Here is a 17778-nt window from a genome sequence, read left to right as displayed (position 1 = left end):
TGGCTGCTGCTCCCTCCCTCGTCGTGGCTGCTGCTCCCTCCCTCGTCGTGGCTGCTGCTTCCTCCCTCGTCGTGGCTGCTGCTCCCTCCCTCGTCGTCGTGGCTGCTGCTCCCTCCGACGTCGTGGCTGCTGCTCCCTCCGTCGTCGTGGCTGCTGCTCCTTCCGTCGTCGTGGCTGCTGCTCCCTCCGCCGTCGTGGCTGCTGCTCCCTCACTCGTCGTGGCTGCTGCTCCCTCCGCCGTCGTGGCTGCTGCTCCCTCACTCGTCGTGGCTGCTGCTCCTTCCGTCGTCGTGGCTGCTGCTCCTTCCGTCGTCGTGGCTGCTGCTCCTTCCACTGTCGTGGCTGCTGCTCCCTCACTCGTCGTGGCTGCTGCTCCCTCCCTCGTCGTGGCTGCTGCTCCTTCCGTCGTCGTGGCTGCTGCTCCGTCCGTCGTCGTGGCTGCTGCTCCCTCCGCCGTCGTGGCTGCTGCTCCCTCACTCGTCGTGGCTGCTGCTCCCTCCGTCGTCGTGGCTGCTGCTCCTTCCGTCGTCGTGGCTGCTGCTCCCTCCACCGTCGTGGCTGCTGCTCCCTCCGCCGTCGTGGCTGCTGCTCCCTCCGTCGTCGTGGCTGCTGCTCCTTCCGTCGTCGTGGCTGCTGCTCCCTTCGCCGTCGTGGCTGCTGCTCCCTCACTCGTCGTGGCTGCTACTCCTTCCGTCGTCGTGGCTGCTGCTCCCTCCGTCATGTATATATATATATATATATATATCGTCATATATATATATATATATATATATATATATATATATATATATATATATATATATATATATATATATATATATATATATATATATATATATATATATATATATATATATATATATATATATATATATATATATATATATATATATATATATATATATATATATATATATATGTGTGTGTGTGTGTGTGTGTGTGTGTGTGTATTTTCTAGGCACACACACACACACACACACACACACACACACACACACACACAGGGCCGGATTTAGAGTTGTGGGGGCATGGGTACAGCATGTTGTGGGGGCCCAGTTTTCAGTCTGTTAAATGTATTGGGGGGTGGGCAGTGAGCGAAATTTAAGCGATTTGGTTCAGTTGAGAGGGCTAGGGGGCGTTGTATTGGAATATTGTGAAATAATATAATAATACGTTGTATTTATATAATTCATAGCGCACACAGAGCCAGTAGAATAAATTAATTAACCCTAAAAACTAGAGGCTGCTGTCAAGTGACCATGTCACCCTACCCCACCCTGTACAAATGACTAAGATCGAGGAAAACACATAAGTTTTGGGTTTCGTTTGTGAGGATTTCACAGGCGAGAAGTGGATTGGATGCTCTTTGTGTCCTGAATGGTGTCATGTGGAGTGTGCTCATTTGTCTGGAATTAAGCAACATACTTAAAATTAACTGCATTTGCACCCCATGCCTCCATAACGCATCTCTGGCTACCAGCATTGTGGTAAAAATGAATGAATTCAACCAAGAATTATCTAAAGATATATCTAGAACATAAGAACATAAGAACGCAGGAGTCTACAAGAGGCCGGTAGGCCTGTACTAGGCAGCTCCTTTGACCCTACGCTCCCGTGTATGTAACCCCACCTAATATCGCTGTCCATGAATTTATCTAGTCTATTTTTGAATGTGACAATTGTATTGGCACTCACCACATGACTGCTAAGCCTATTCCACTCATCCACCACCCTGTTGGTAAACCAATTTTTGCTTATGTCCCTGTTGAATCTGAATTTATCCAGTTTAAACCCATTACTTCGTGTCCTATCCGGTTCTCTTACCAACAAAACTTTATGAATGTCTCCCTTATTAAAGCCCTTCATCCATTTATAAACCTAGATCATGTCTCCACGTACCATTCTAGAGAATGCAAGTTTAACTGTTTGAGTCTTCCCTCGTATGGCAAGTTTCTCAACCCCTGAATCATCTTAGTCATCCTCCTCTGCACCGATTCTAACATTTTGATATCCATTCTATAGTAAGGTGACCAGAACTGAACCGCATAGTCAAGATGAGGTCTAACTAATGCTAAATATAGTTTGAGGAAGACTTCGGGGCTTCTGTTGCTTACGCTCCTTGAAATAAATCCCAGTACCCTATTAACTCGATTTCTAGCTTGAATGCATTGTGCCCTTGGTCGGAGATCAGAGCTCACTAAGACCCCTAAATCCCTCTCGCACCCAGACCTACTTATGAGAGTGTCATTTAAGCAATAGTTATGTGAGGGGTTGTTCCTACCTACTCTCAGAATACTGCACTTCCCTACATTGAACTCCATCTGCCATTTATCCGCCCAGTCATACAATCTGTTGAGTTCACCTTGGAGAATACTAGCGTCCTGATCCGACTCAATTACTCTACCGATCTTGGTATCATCTGCAAATTTACTAACATCACTACTAATTCCTGTATCTAAGTCATTGATATAAATAATAAACAAAAGTGGACCTAATACCGAGCCTTGTGGGACCCCACTCGTAACACATCCCCAGTCAGATCTTTTACCATTGATTTGCACTCTTTGCTTCCTATTGCTAAGCCACGCCTTGATCCAGTTCAAAACTTTACCCTCTGCTCCATGAGCCTGTAATTTAAGCAACAGTCGTTGGTAAGGAACTTTGTCAAACGCTTTACTAAAATCAAGATAGATTACATCATAATTTTCATCTCTGTCAACCGCCTCAAATACTTTATTGTAGAAGGACAAGAGATTGGTGAGGCATGACCTACCTTTTGTGAACCCATGCTGCGAGTCGTGAATTAAGCTATGTTTCTCTAAAGTTAGTGTTAGGATTCGATGAGGTTGAAGCAAAGGCTGAGAAGGTGCAGGAGGAGCTGGGATCAGTTGCTGACGCGGTTCGTGCAGACAAGGCAAATCTTAGTTGGGCTGAGGTGGCGAAGAGAGACAGGGAAGTCAGGAAGAATCTCTTGTTGTGGAAGCTTCTAACCAGGAAAAGAAGGCAACAGATATGAAGGATGAAGTCTCCCAGTCATTGAATGGCATTCACATAACTGATTCAAGATTCACAAATGGAGGTAATATTGTCATGAACTCTGACAATGAGAACACAAGGGATGAGGCTGCTCAACAATTGGTGTCTTAGTACCAAGAGTGTTGGAAAGATGATACCAGAGATATGCAATGTTAAAAATGAGGAGCCCAAGGAAAAAATAAAGGAGGCCATCTTAGACCACAATGAGTTCTTACATACAACTGAGGGTGCTGAGAATAAGGTTGAGCTGGTTTTTAGTAAGCCTGCAGCTGGCGGCACAATGCACTACATTCTGAGGTGTGATCCAACTGTGAGAGAGCTGACTCACAAGAATCATGACAAGTTGACATTAGAATGGAGAACATAAACAGGGAGAGACAGATTCCGTGCAATTAGATGCTATCATTGTCAGAGATACGGCCATTTTGAGGTCAACTGTACTGTTAAGAACAATGGAAAGGCCCAAAAATGTTTCAAATGCACTGACGATCACAAATCGAAGGATTGCGTTGAAGGATTGTGTGAGGTACAAGAAGCCTGAAATCAACCACTCAGTGAATGACCAGTGTTGTGTATTAATTCAAACTGAGATTGAGAGAATTCGTAACATTACCGATCATGGCTATTAATTAGTGTTTGTACTCAAAGACAAATTGTGTGTTAAATGTTCAGTGTGTTGGAAATAATTTAGTGTGAACCCAAACACGGCCAAGTGACTTTGATGATGCCAAGTGCAGAGCACTGCACCAGCAGCGGACCGGGGCCTGAAACATCATCAACGGTGAACGGTAAACGGAAAAGAGAGAAGAGTGATTGAAATAATGAGAAAAAGATAAAAAAACATCAAATAAGTCAAAATGAGAAAAAAAAGAAAGAAAGGATGAAAGAAAGAGTCTAAGGAAAATAAAAAAAAGGAAAGATACAAATTAAGAAAGGGAGGGAAGAAGGAAGGAAGGAAGGAAGGAGAATAAGATAGTTAATGGGATAAATAGTTTAAAGAAGAATATTTAGAAAAGAAGACATGGGAATATGAATAACGTTCCAGGGAATGATGCAGAAAGAGAGGGAGAACAAAATATAGGTCACGACTATTTCATGAGCTAGTCTATAAGAGAGAACTAAAACGATGAACAACTGTGAGGTAAAGACAGCAAGGCGAGGAAAACAGGGATTTGTATATCATGAGGTAGAGAGAGAAATGAGGAACAGCTGAGAGGATTAAAGTCCCGCCACCGCCTCCTTCTGTCTCTCGAACGCCACCCCCGCCACCGCCTCCTTCTGTCTCTCGAACGCCACCCCCGCCACCGCTTCCTCCTTTCCGTCCCACGCCACCCACGCCACCGCCTCCTACTGTCCCTCGAACGCCACCCCCGCCACCGCCTCCTCCTGCCCCTCGCACGCCAACCCGGCCACCGCCTCCTCCTGTCCCTCGCACGCCAACCCGACCACAGCCTCCTCCTGTCCCTCACACGTCAACCCCGCCACCGCCTCCCTCTGTCCCTTACACGCCACCCCAGCCACAGTCTCCTCCTGTCCCACGCACGCCACTCCCGACAACGCCTCCTCCTGTCCCTCGTACACCACCCACGCCACCGCCTCCTCCTGTCTCTCGCACGCCATCCCCGCAATCGCTACCTCATGACCCTCGCACGCCACCCCCGCCACCGACTCCTCCTGACTCTCGCACTTCACCCCCGCCACCGCCTCCTCCTGTCTTTCGAACGCCACCCCCGCAGCCGCCTCCTCGTTTCCCTCGCACGACACCCCCGCCGCCGCCTCCTCCTTTCCCTCACACGACACCCCCGCCGCCGCCTCCTCCTTTCCCTCGCACGACACCCCCGCCGCCGCCTCCTCCTTTCCCTCGCACGACACCCACGCCGCCGCCGCCTCCTTTCCCTCGCACGACATCCATGCCACCGCCAACTCTTTTCCCTCGCACGACACCCCCGCCGCCGCCTCCTCGTTTCCCTCGCACGACACCCCCGCCGCCGCCTCCTCCTTTCCCTCGCACGACACCCCCGCCGCCGCCTCCTCCTTTCCCTCGCACGCCACCCATGCCACCGCCTACTCCTTTCCCTCGAACGTTATCCCCGCCACCGCCTCCTCCTTTCCCTCGCACGCCACCCCCGCCACCGCCTCCTACTGCCCCTCGAACGTCACCCCCGTAACCGCCTCCTCCTGTCCCTCGCACGCCAACCTTGCCATTGTATCCTCCTGTCCCTCGCACGTCACTACCGCCACCACCTCCTCCTATCTATCGAACGACGCCACCGTCTCCTACTGTCCCTCGCACGCCACCCCCGCCACCGCTTCCTCCTGTCCCTCCCACGCCACCCCCGCCACCGCCTCCTACTTTCCCTCACACGCCACCCCCGCCACCGCTTCCTCCTGTCCCTCCCACGCCACCCACGCCACCGTCTCCTACTGTCCCTCGCACGCCACCCCCGCCACCGCTTCCTCCTGTCCCTCTCACGTAAACCTCGCCACCGCCTCCTACTTTCCCTCGCACGCCACCCCCGCCACCGCTTCCTCCTGTCCCTCTAACGTAAACCTCGCCACCTCCTACTCTTGTCCCTCGAACGTCAACCTCGCCACAGCCTCCTCCTGTCCCTCGCACGCCAACCCGGACACCACCTCTTCCTATCTATCGAACGCCATCCCCTCCACCGCCTCCTACTGTCCCTCGCACGCCACCCCCGCCACCGCTTCCTCCTGTCCCTCTAACGCCACCCCCGCCACCGACTCCTTCTGTCCCTTGCACGCCACCCCCGCATCCGCTTCCTCCTGTCCCTCGCACGCCACCCCTGCCACAGTCTCCTCCTGTCCCTCGCACGCCACTCCCGACAACGCCTCCTCCTGTTCCTCGCACACCACCCACGCCATGGGCTCCTCCTGTCTCTCGTACGCCATCCCCGCAGCCGCCTCCTCCTGTCTCTCGCACGCCAACCCTGCCACCGACTCCTCCTGACTCTCGCACTCCACCCCCGCCTCTGCGTCCCCATATTTTTCGAACGCCACCAACGCGGCCGCCTCCTCCTGTCCCTCGCACGCTAACCCCGCTACCGCCTCCTGGTTTCCTCACGCCACCCCCACCACCGCCTCCTCCTGTCCCTCGCACGCCAACCCCGCCGCCGCCTCTTATTGTCCTTTGCATGCCACCACCGCCGCCGCCTCCTCCGGTCTCTCGCCGCCGACCGCGCCACCGCCTCCTTCACTCATTCGTACGCCATCCTCGCCACCGCCTCATCCTGTCCCTCCCACGCCACCCACGCCACCGTCTCCTACTGTCCCTCGCACGCCACCCCCGCCACCGCGTCCTCCTGTCCCTCTAACGTAAACCTCGCAACCACCTCCTCCTGTCCCTCGAACGTCAACCTCGCCACCGCCCCCTACTGTCCCTCGCACGCCAACCCAGACACCGCCTCCTCCTATCTTTCGAACGCCATCCGTTCCACCGAATCCTACTGTCCCTCGCACGCCACCCCCGCCACCGCTTCCTCCTGTCCCTCTAACGCCACCCCCGCCACCGACTCCTTCTGTCCCTTGCACGCCACCCCCGGATCCGCGTCCTCCTGTCCTTCGCATGCCACCCCCGTCACCGCCTCTTCCTTTCCCTCGCACGCCATCCCCGCCACAGTCTCCTAATGTCACTCGCACGCCACTCCCGACAACGCCTCCTCCTGTTAATCGCACACCACCCACGCCATGGGCTCCTCCTGTCTCTCGCACGCCATCCCCGCAGCCGCCTCCTCCTGTCCCTCGCACGCCAACCCTGCCACCGACTCCTCCTGACTCTCGCACTCCACCCCCGCCTCTGCGTCCCCATGTTTTTCGAACGCCACCAACGCGGCCGCCTCCTCCTGTCCCTCGCACGCTAACCCCACTACCGCATCATATGGTTCCTCGCACGCCATCCTCGCCACCGCCTCCTCCTGTCCCTCGCACGACGACCCGACCAGCGCCTCCTCCTGTCCTTCGTAAGCAACCCCCGTCACCGCTTCTTCTTGTTTCTCGGACGGCAAACCTGCCACCGCCTCCTCCAGTCCATAGCACGCCAACTTCGCCGCCGCCTCCTCCTTCCCCTCGCACGACACCCCCGCCACCGCCTCCTCGTTTCCCTCGCACGACACCCCCGCCGCCAGCCTCCTCCTTTCCCTCGCACGACACCCCCGCCACCGCCTCCTCGTTTCCCTCGCACTACACCTCGCCGCCGCCTCCTCCTTCCCCTCGCACGACACCCCCGCCACCGCCTCCTCGTTTCCCTCGCACGACACCCCCGCCGCCAGCCTCCTCCTTTCCCTCGCACGACACCCCCGCCGCCGCCTTCTCGTTTCCCTTGCACGACACCCCCGCCGCCGCCTCCTCCTTTCCCTCGCATGAAACCCCCGCCGCCGTCTCCTCCTTTCCCTCGCACGCCACCCATTCCACCGCCTACTCCTTTCCCTCGAACGTTATCCCCGCCACCGTTTCTCCTTACCCTCGCACGCCTCCCCCGCCACCGCCTCCTACTGTCCCTCGAACGTCACCCCCGTAACCGCCTACTCCTGTCCCTCGCACGCCAACCCTGCCATTGCATCCTCCTGTCCCTCACACGCCACCCCCGCAACCACCTCCTCCTATTTATCGAACGTCGCCACCGCCTCCTACTCTCCCTCGCACCCCACCCCCGCGACCGCCTCCTCCTGTCCCTCGCACACCACCTACGCCACCGCCTCCTCCTATCCCTCGCACGCTACCCAAGCCACCGCCTCCTCCTGTCCCTCGCACGCCACCCACACCACCAACGAAGATTAACAAAGATGATTCCTAGTTTTTTTTTTTTTTTTTTTTTTTTTTTTTTACGTCGCGGCCTGTTGCGCCGGTAGGCTTCTTCCCGGTGGGGCCTGATGGTCGGCCCAAGGCTTCTTCCCGGTGGGGCCTGATGGTCGGCCCAAGGCTTCTTCCCGGTGGGTCCTGATGGTCGGCCCAGCCCGTTCTGGCGCAGGCGAGTGTTTATAGTGGCGCCATCTTGCATTGGTTGAGAAATTTGTCATATGAACAAAGGCTTAAAGAAGTAAATTTATTCAGCCTATCAAAACGAAGAATGCGAGGCGATCTAATAGACGTGTTTAAAATGTTCAAAGGATTCAGTGATATTTATGCGGAAGATTACTTTACAATTGATTGATCAAATAGAACAAGAAGAAATCACAATTTGAAGATAAGTGGTAAAAGATTCTCGTCGCACGAAGCTAAACACTTCTTCTTCAATCGAGTTGTTAATGTTTGGAACTCTCTACCTTGTCATGTCGTTGATAGTACAACAGTTACGGCCTTCAAGAATAGATTAGACAAGTGTTTTGAATCCAACCAGCAACTAAGATATTACTCATTGTCGTAATAAGGTTAAGTTCTTTCGAATACTGGTGTCCTTGTCCGCTTTTATCGCCCGGTTAGTGGTAGCAGTAATGGTAGTTTTTTCCTCCTTCCTACAAAAATTCCATGAAGTTTTTCCATGCTGCATGGTTCTTTTTCCTTTCCTGCCAGCTTTGGCTGGAGGGATGGGGGGGTGGGGAGGAGCCCTCGCCTTTGCTGTCCTTCATCTTCCACCTTTGATTAGATAGCTAGTGAAGCTTGTCACAAACAACCTCGTTGTTTGTTCTTCCTTTGTGTTCCTTTGTGTGTCCCTCGCACGCCACCCACGTTACCGCCTCCTCCTGTCTCTCGCATGCCACCTACGCCACCGCCTTCTCCTGTCCCTCGAACGCCACCAACGCCACGGCCTCCTGTCCCTCGCACCCCATCAACGCCACCGCCTCCTCCTGTCCCTCGCACGCCACCCCAGCCACCGCTTCCTCCTTTCCCTCCCACGCCACCCACGCCACCGCCTCCTACTGTCTCTAAAACGCCACCCCTGCAACCGCCGACTTCTGCCCCCCGCACGCCAACCCGGCCACCGCCTCCTCCTGTTCCTCCCACTCCACCCCCGCCACCGCTTACTCCTGTCCCTCCCACGCCAACCCCGCCATTGCCTCTTCCTGTTCCTCCCACGCCACCCCCGCAATCGCTTACTCCTGTCCCTCCCACGCCACCCCCGACACTGCCTCTTCCTGTCCCTCGCACGCCAACCCCGCCACCGCCTCTTCCTGTCCCTCCTACGCCACCCTCGCCACCGCCTCCTACTGTCCCTAGCACGGCACCCCCGCCATCGCTTCCTCCTGTCCCTCGCACGCCACCCCCGCCACCGCCTCTTCCTGTCCCTCGCACGCCACACCCGCCTCCGCCTCCTACATTCCCTCGTCCGCAATCTTCGCCACCGCCTCTTCCTGTCCCTCGCACGCCAGACCCGCCTCCGCCTCCTACACTCCCTCGTCCGCAACCTTCGCCACCGCCTCCTACTGTCCCTAGCACGGCACCCCCGCCACCGCTTCCTCCTGTACCTCGCACGCCACCCCCGCCACCGACTCCTTCTGTCCCTTGCACGCCACCCCCGCCACCGCCTCCTTCTGTCCCTCGCACGCCACCCCGGCCACCGCCTCTTCCTTTCCCTCGCACGCCATCCCCACCACCGCCTCCTTCTGTGCCTCGCACGCCACCCCCGCCACCGCCTCTTCCTTTCCCTCGCACGCCACCCCCACCACCGCCTCCTTCTGTCCCTCGCACGCCACCCCACCTCCTCCTGTCCCTCGCACGCCACCCCCGCCACCGCCTCTTACTGTCCCTCGCACGCCACCCCCGCCACCGCCTCCTCCTGTCCCTCGCACGCCCCCCCCGCCACCGCCTCCTCCTGTCCCTCGCACGCCACCCCCGCCACCGCCTCCTCCTGTCCCTCCCACGCCACCCCCGCCACCGGCTCCTCCTGTCCTCCTCCTGTCCCTCACGCCACCCACCACCGCCTCCTCCTGTCCCTCACACGCCATCCTCCTGTCTCCATCACCCAGCCTCCTCCTCCTGTCCCTCGCACGCCACCCCGCCACCGCCTCCTCCTTTCCCTCGCACGTCACCCCGCCACCGCCTCCTCCTGTCCCTCGCACGCCAACCCCGCCACCTCCTCCTGTCCCTCCTACACCATCCCCGCCACCGCCTCCTACTGTCCCTCGCACGCCACGCCACCCCCTCCTCCAGTCCCTCCCAGGACACCCACGCCACCGCATCCTCCTGTCCCTCACGCCACCCCGCCACCTCCTCCTGTCCCTCGCACGCCCCGCCACCGCCTCCTCCTGTCCCTCACGCCACCCCCGCCACCACCTCCTCCTGTCCCTCGCACGCCAACCCCGCCACCGCCTCCTCCTGTCCCTCGCACGCCAACCCCACCTCCTCCTGTCCCTCCCACCCCAGCCCCGCCACCGCCTCCTACTGTCCCTCGCACGCCACCCCGCCACCCTCCTCCTCTCCCTCGCACGCCACCCCCATTGCCACCTCTTCCTGTCCCTCGCACGCCACCCCCATCGCCATATCTTCCTCTCCCTCGCACGCCACCCCCGCCACCGCCTCCTCCTGTCCCTCGCACGCCACCCCCGCCACCGCCTCCTCCTGTCCCTAGCACGCCATCCCCACCGCCTCCTACTGTCCCTCGCACGCCACCCCGCCACCGCTTCCTCCTGTCCCTCGAAGGCCACCCCCGCCACCGCCTCCTCCTGTCCCTCGCACGACACCCCGTCACCGCGTCCTCCTGTCCCTCACGCCAGCCCGCCACCGCCTCCTCTGTCCCTCGCACGCCACCCCACCGCCTCTCCTGTCCCTCGCACGCCCCACCACCGCCTCCTCCTGTCCCTCGCACCCCGCCAGTCCCTCTTTGCCCCCGCCACCGCCTCCTCCTGTCCCTCGCACGCCACCCCGCCACCGCCTCCTACTGTCCCTCGCCACCCCGCCACCACCTCCTACTGTCCCTATCACGCCACCCCCGCCACCGCCTCCTCCTGTCCCTGGCAGGCAACCCCGACACCGCCTCCTCCTGTCCCTCGCACGCCACCCTCGCCACCACCTCTTTCCACCGCCTCCTCCTTTCCCTCACGCCACCCCCGCCACCGCCTCCTCCTGTCCCCCTCCTCCGCCTCCTCCTGTCCCTCGCACGCCACCCGCCACCGCCTCCTACTGTCCCTCGCACCACCCGGCCACCGCCTCCTACTGTCCCTCGCACGCCACCGCCACCTCCTGTCCCTCCCACCACCTCTCCTGTCCCTCACCCCATCCACCGCCTCCTACTGTCCCTCGCACGCCACCCCAGCCACCGCCTCCTACTGTCCCTCCAACGCAACCCCACCACCGCCTCCTCCTGTCCCTCACGGTACCCCCGCCACCACCTCCTACTGTCCCTCGCACGCCATCCCCGCCACAGCCTCCTACTGTCCCTCGCACGCCACCCCGGCCACCGCCTCCTACTGTCCCTCTTGGCACCCCACCGCCTCCTACTGTCCCTCGCAAGGTACCCCCGCCACCGCTTCCTCCTGTCCCTCGCACGGTACCCCCGCCACCGCCTCCTCCTGTCCCTCGCACGGCACCCCCGCCACCGCCTCCTCCGGTCCATCGCCAGCCACCCCCGCCACCGCCTCCTCCTGTCCCTCGCACGCCACCGCCGCCACCGCCTCCTACTGTCCCTCGAACGCCACCCACGCCACCGCCTCCTACTGTCCCTCGCACGCCACCCCCGCCACCGCCTCCTCCTGTCCCTCGAACGCCAACCCCGCCACCGCCTCCTACTGTCCCTCGCACGCCACCCCCGACACCGCGTCCTACTGTCCCTCGCACGCCACCCCCGACACCGCCTCCTCCTGTGCCTTGCACGCCACCCCGCCACCGCCTCCTACTGTCCCTCGCACGCCACCGCCTCCTCCTGTCCCTCGCACGCCACCCCGCCACCGCCTCCCTCCTGTCCCTCGCCACCCGCCACCTCCTCCTACTCCTCCCATCACCCCTCCACAGCCTCCTCCTGTCCCTCACACGCCACCCCCGCCACCGCCTCCTCCTGTCCCTCGCACGCCACCCCCGCCACCGCCTCCTCCTGTCCCTCGCACGCCACCACCGCCACCGCCTCTTCCTCCTGTCCCTCGCACGCCACCCCGCCACCGCCTCCTCCTGTCCCTCACACGCCACCCCACCACCACCTCCTCCTGTCCCTCCACGCCACCCCGCCACCGCCTCCTCCTGTCCCTCCACGCCACCCCGCCACCACCTCCTCCTGTCCCTCCCACGCCACCCCGCCACCGCCTCCTCCTGTCTCTCGCACGCCAGCCCGCCACCGCCTCTTCCTGTCCCTCGCACGCCACCCGCCACCGCCTCTTCCTGTCTCTCCGCCACCCCACCACCGCCTCCTCCTGTCTCCCGCACGCCAGCCCCGCCACCGCCTCCTTCTGTCACTCCCACGCCACCCCCGCCACTGCCTCCTACTGTCCCTCCCAGCCCCGCCACCGCCTCTTCCTGTCAATCCCACGCAACCCCCGCCATCGCCTCCTCCTGTTTCTCCCACGCCACCCCCCCCACCGCCTCCTCCTTTCCTCGCACGCCACCCCGCCACCGCCTCCCTTTCCCTCGCACGCCACCACCCCGCCACCGCCTCCTCCTGTCTCTCCCGCCAGCCCGCCACCGCCTCCTCCTGTCCCTCGCACGCCCCCCGCCACCGCCTCCTCCTGTCTCCCGCACGCCAGCCCCGCCACCGCCTCTTCTTGTCTCTCCCACGCCAGTCCCGCCACCGCCTCCTCCTTCCCCTCGCACGCCACCCCGCCACCTCCTCCTGTCTCTCCCACGCCACCCGCCACCGCCTCCTCCTGTCTCTCCACGCCACCCCGCCACCGCCTCCTCCTGTCCCTCCCACCCTGTCCCTCAGCCACCCCCTCTCCCTCGCACGCCAACCCCGCCACCGCCTCCTCCTGTCCCTCCCACGCCTCCCCCGCCACCGCCTCCTCCTGTCTCTCCCACGCCAGCCCCGCCACCGCCTCCTCCTGTCCCTCCCACCCCGCCACCGCCTCTTCCTGTCCCTCTCTCACGCCACCCACCACCGCCTCTTCCTGTCTCTCGCACGCCACCTGCCACCGCCTCTTCCTGTCTCTCCCTGCCACCCAGCCACCGCCTCCTCCTGTCCCTCCCGCCACCCGCCACCGCCTCTTCCTGTCTCTCCACGCCACCCCGCCACCACCCTCTTCCTGTCTCTCACGCCACCCCAGCCCCACCGCCTCCTCTTGTCCTCGCACGCCTACCCCACCTCCGCCTCCTCCTGTATCTCGCACGCCACCCCGCCACCGCCTCTTCTTGTCTCTCGCACGCCCCCCACCACCTCCTCCTGTCCCTCCACGCCCGCCACCGCCTCCTCCTGTCTCTCCCACGCCACCCCCACCGCCTCTTCCTGTCCCTCCACGCCACCCCGCCACCTCCTCCTGTCCTCTCACACGCCAGCCCCGCCACCGCCTCCTCTTGTCCCTCGCCACAACCCACCGCCTCTTCCTGTCCCTCCACCACGCCCCGCCACCGCCTCTTCCTGTCCCTCCCACGCCCCCACCGCCTCTTCTGTCTCTCCACGCCACCCCCACCGCCTCCTCCTGTCCTGCCACCCCCGCCACCGCCTCTTCCTGTCTCTCACGCCAGCCCCGCCACCGCCTCTTCCTGTCTCTCACGCCAGCCCCACCACCGCCTCTTCCTGTCTCTCCACGCCAGCCCGCCACCCCTCCTCCTGTCTCTCACGCCACCCCGCCACCGCCTCTTCCTGTCTCTCGAGCCACGCCACCATCGCCTCTTCCTGTCCCTCCCACGCCACCCCCGCCTCCGTCTCCTCTTGTCTCTCACGCCAGCCCCACCGCCTCCTCCTGTCCCTCCACGCCACCCCCGCCACCGCCTCTTCCTGTCTCTCCCCACCCCGCCACCGCCTCTTCCTGTCTCTCCCACGCCACCCCCGCCACCTCTTCCTGTCCCTCGCACGCCAGCCACCACCGCCTCCTCCTGTCTCTCCCACGCCAGCCCGCCACCGCCTCCTCCTGTCCCTCGCACACCCCACCACCGCCTCCTCCTGTCCCTCACACCCACCCCACCACCGCCTCCTCCTGTCTCTCCCGCCACCCCTGCCACCTCCTCCTGTCCCTCCACGCCACCCCACCACCGCCTACTACTGTCGCTCCCACGCCACCCCCACCCCCGCCTCCTCCTGTCCCTCACGCCACCCCGCCACCGCCTCCTCCTGTCCCTCACACGCCACCCACCGCCTCCTCCTCCCCCACCACCACCTCTTCCTGTCCCTCGCACGCCACCCCCAACACCCAATCCTCCTGTCCCTCCCACGCCACCCACACCGCCAGATCCTCCTCTCCCTCACCCCGCCACCGCCTCCTCCTGTCCCTCCATTCCCCGCCACCGCCTCCTCCTGTCTCGCACACCACCCCGCCACCTCCTCCTTTCCCTCACGCCACCCCACCACCACCTCCTCCTGTCCCTCCGCCAACCCAGCCACCGCCTCCTCCTGTCCCTCACGCCACCCCGCCACCGCCTCCTCCTGTCCCTCATCCACCCCTGCCACCGCCTCCTCCTGTCCCTCGCACGCACCCCCCGCCACCGCCTCCTCATGTCCCTCCCACTCCAACCCCACCGCCTCCTCCTGTCCCTCACACGCCACCCCTGCACAGCCTCCTCCAGTCAGCTACGTCACCCCCGCCACCGCCTCCTCCTGTCCCTCGCACGCCACCGCCACCGCCTCCTCCTGTCCCTCACGCCACCCCGCCGCCTCCTCCTTCCTCGCACGCCAACCCTGCCACCGCCTCCTCCTTCCCCTCGCACGCCACCCCGCCACCGCCTCCTCCTGTCCCTCACGCCACCCCGCCACGCCTCCTCCTTCCCCTCGCACCCCCGCCACAGCCTCGTCCTGTCCCTCGCACGCCACACCCGCCAGCGCCTCCTCCTTCCCCTCGCCACCCCGCCACCTCCTCTGTCCCTCGCACGCCACCCCCGCCACCGCCTCTCCCTGTCTCTCGCACGCCACCCCCGCCACCGCCTCCTGTCCCTCGCACGCCACCCCGCCACCGCCTCTTCCTGTCCCTCCACGCCACCCCGCCACCGCCTCTTCCTGTCCCTCCGCCACCCCCGCCACCGCCTCCTCCTGTCCTCACGCCACCACCCCGCCGCCTCTTCCTTTCCCTCGCACGCCAGCCCCGCCACCGCCTCTTCCTGTCTCTCCCACGCCAGCCCCGCCACCGCCTCCTACTGTCTCTCCACGCCACCCCACCACCTCCTCCTGTCTCTCACGCCACCCCAGCCACCGCCTCATCCTCTCCCGCACGCCATGCCACCGCCTCATCCTCTACCAGGCACCACCCCTCCAGCGCCTCCTTCTGTCCTCCCGCCACCCTGCCACCACCTCCTCCTGTCCCTCGCACGCCATCCCCGCAACCGCCTCCTCCTGACCCTCGCACGCCACCCCCTCCACCGCCTGTTCCTGTCTTTCGAGCATCACCCCCGCCGCCGCCTCCTCCTGTCCCTCGCACGCTACCCCCGCCACCGCCTCTTCCAGTCATTTGCTCGCCACCCGCGCCGCCACCTCCTTCTGTCTCTAGCACGCCACCCCAGCACCGCCTCTCTTATCCCTCACGACATCCCCCACCACCGCCTCCTCCAGTTCCTCGCACGCCACCACCGCCATTGTTCCTCCTGTTCCTCGCACGCCACCCCCGCCGCCGCCTCCTCTTGTCCCTCGCACACCACCCCCGCCACTGCCTCTTCCAGTCATTCGCTCGCCACCCGCGGCGCCGCCGCTTCCTGTCTCTAGCACGCCGCCCCGACCACCCCCTCCTCCTCTCCATATCACGACATCCTCGACACCGCCTCTTCCTGTCCCTCGCACTCCGCCCCCGCCACCGACTCCTCCAGTCTTTCAAACGACACGCCCGCCACCGCCTCCTCCTGTCCCTCCCACCCCACCCAACGCCTCCTCCTGTCCCTCACATGCCTCCCACGCCACCGCCTCCTCCTGTCCCTCGCAGGCCATCTTCGCCACCGCCTCCTCCTTTCCGTCGCCACCCGCCACCTCCTCCTCCTGTCCTCGCACGCCAGCCGCGCCCCCCCCTCCTCCTGTCCCTCGCACGCAGCCCCCGCCACCCCCTCCGCCTGTACTTCGCACGACACCCCCGCCACCGCCTGCTCCTGTCCTTCGCACGGATACCCGCAACCGCCTCGTCATGTCCCTCGCACGCCAACCTGCCACCGCCTCATTCTGTCATTCGCACCACCCCTGCCGCATCCTTCTGTCCCTCGCACTCCAACCCCGCCACTGCTTCCTCCTGTCCGTCACGCCACACCGCCACCGCCACCTTCTGTCCCTCAACTCCACCACCGCCATGGCATCCTGCATCCCTCGCACGCCACCCAGCCATGGTCAGCATCCTGTCCTGAACACTAAGCCAGGGTCAGCATCCTCCTGTCCTCACACACCAGCCAGGGTCAGCATCCCACCCTGAACACTAAGCCGGTCAGCATCTCTTCCTGAACTCTCCAGTCAGCATCCCACCCTGAACCTCCTGTCCATCCCGCCTGAACACCCCCAGGTCAGCATCCCACCCTGAACACTAAGTCAGGGTCAGCATCCCACCCTGAACACTAAGAAAGGGTCAGCATCCCACCCTGAACACTAAGCCAGGGTCAGCGTCCCACCCTGAACACTAAGCCAGGGTCAGCATCTCACCCTGAACACTAATCCAGGGTCAGCATCCCACCCTGAACACTAAGCCAGGGTCAGCATCCCACCCTGAACACTAAGCCAGAGTCAGCATCCCACCCTGAACGCTAAGCCAGGGTCAGCATCCCACCCTGAACACTAAGCCAGGGTCAGCATCCCACCCTGAACACTAAGCCAGGGTCAGCATCCCACCTTGAACACTAAGCCAGGGTCAGCATCTCACCCTGAACGCTAAGCCAGGGTCAGCATCCCACCCTGAACACTAAGCCAGGGTCAGCATCCCACCTTGAACACTAAGCCAGGGTCAGCATCCCACCCTGAACGCTCAGCCAGGGTCAGCATCCCACCCTGAACGCTAAGCCAGGGTCAGCATCCCACCCTGAACACTAAGTTAGGGTCAGCATTCCACCCTGAACACTAAGCCAGGGTCAGCATCCCACCCTGAACACTAATCCAGGGTCAGCATCCCACCCTGAACACTAAGCCAGGGTCAGCATCCCACTCTGAACACTAAGCCAGGGTCAGCATCCCACCCTGAACACTAAGCTATGGTCAGCATCCCACCCTGAACACTAAGCCAGGGTCAGCATCCCACCCTGAACACTAAGCCAGGGTCAGCAGCCCACCCTGAATACTAAGCCAGGATCAGTATCCCACCCTGAACAATAAGCCAGGGTCATCATCTCAACATGAACACTAAGCCAGGGTCAGCATCCCACCCTGAACACTAAGCCAGGGTCAGCATCTCACACTGAACACTAAGGCAGGGTCAGCATCCCACCCTGAACGCTAAGCCAGGGTCAGCATCCCACCCTGAACACTAAGCCAGGGGCAGCATCCCACCCTGAACATTAAGCCAGGGTCAGCATCCCACCCTGAACGCTATGCCAGGGTCAGCATCCCACCCTGAACGCTAGGCCAGGGTCAGCATCCCACCCTGAACACTAAGCCAGGGTCAGCATCCCACCCTGAACGCTAAGCCAGGGTCAGCATCCCACCCTGAACACTAAGCCAGGGTCAGCATCCCACCCTGAACGCTCAGCCAGGGTCAGCATCCCACCCTGAACGCTAAGCCAGGGTCAGCATTCCACCCTGAACACTAAGTTAGGGTCAGC

The 17778-nt window shown here is 61.8% G+C and overlaps 1 protein-coding gene across 1 annotated transcript in view; it reads left to right on the top strand.

Moving 5' to 3' along the window:
• Positions 1 to 16550, top strand: part of LOC126998923 (basic proline-rich protein-like) — a 39440-nt gene extending 22890 nt beyond the window's left edge. The window contains exon 7 of the mRNA XM_050861226.1: positions 16484 to 16550. Coding sequence (XP_050717183.1) covers positions 16484 to 16550 — 67 coding nt within the window. The remainder of the gene's footprint in view (positions 1 to 16483) is intronic.
• The last annotated feature ends 1228 nt before the right edge of the window (positions 16551 to 17778 follow it).

This window comes from Eriocheir sinensis, chromosome 1, assembly GCF_024679095.1.
Source record: "Eriocheir sinensis breed Jianghai 21 chromosome 1, ASM2467909v1, whole genome shotgun sequence".
In the NCBI taxonomy this organism is placed as follows: domain Eukaryota; kingdom Metazoa; phylum Arthropoda; class Malacostraca; order Decapoda; family Varunidae; genus Eriocheir; species Eriocheir sinensis.
Note: the sequence above shows the minus strand (reverse complement) of the source record. Positions and strands in the feature narration are given on the sequence as shown.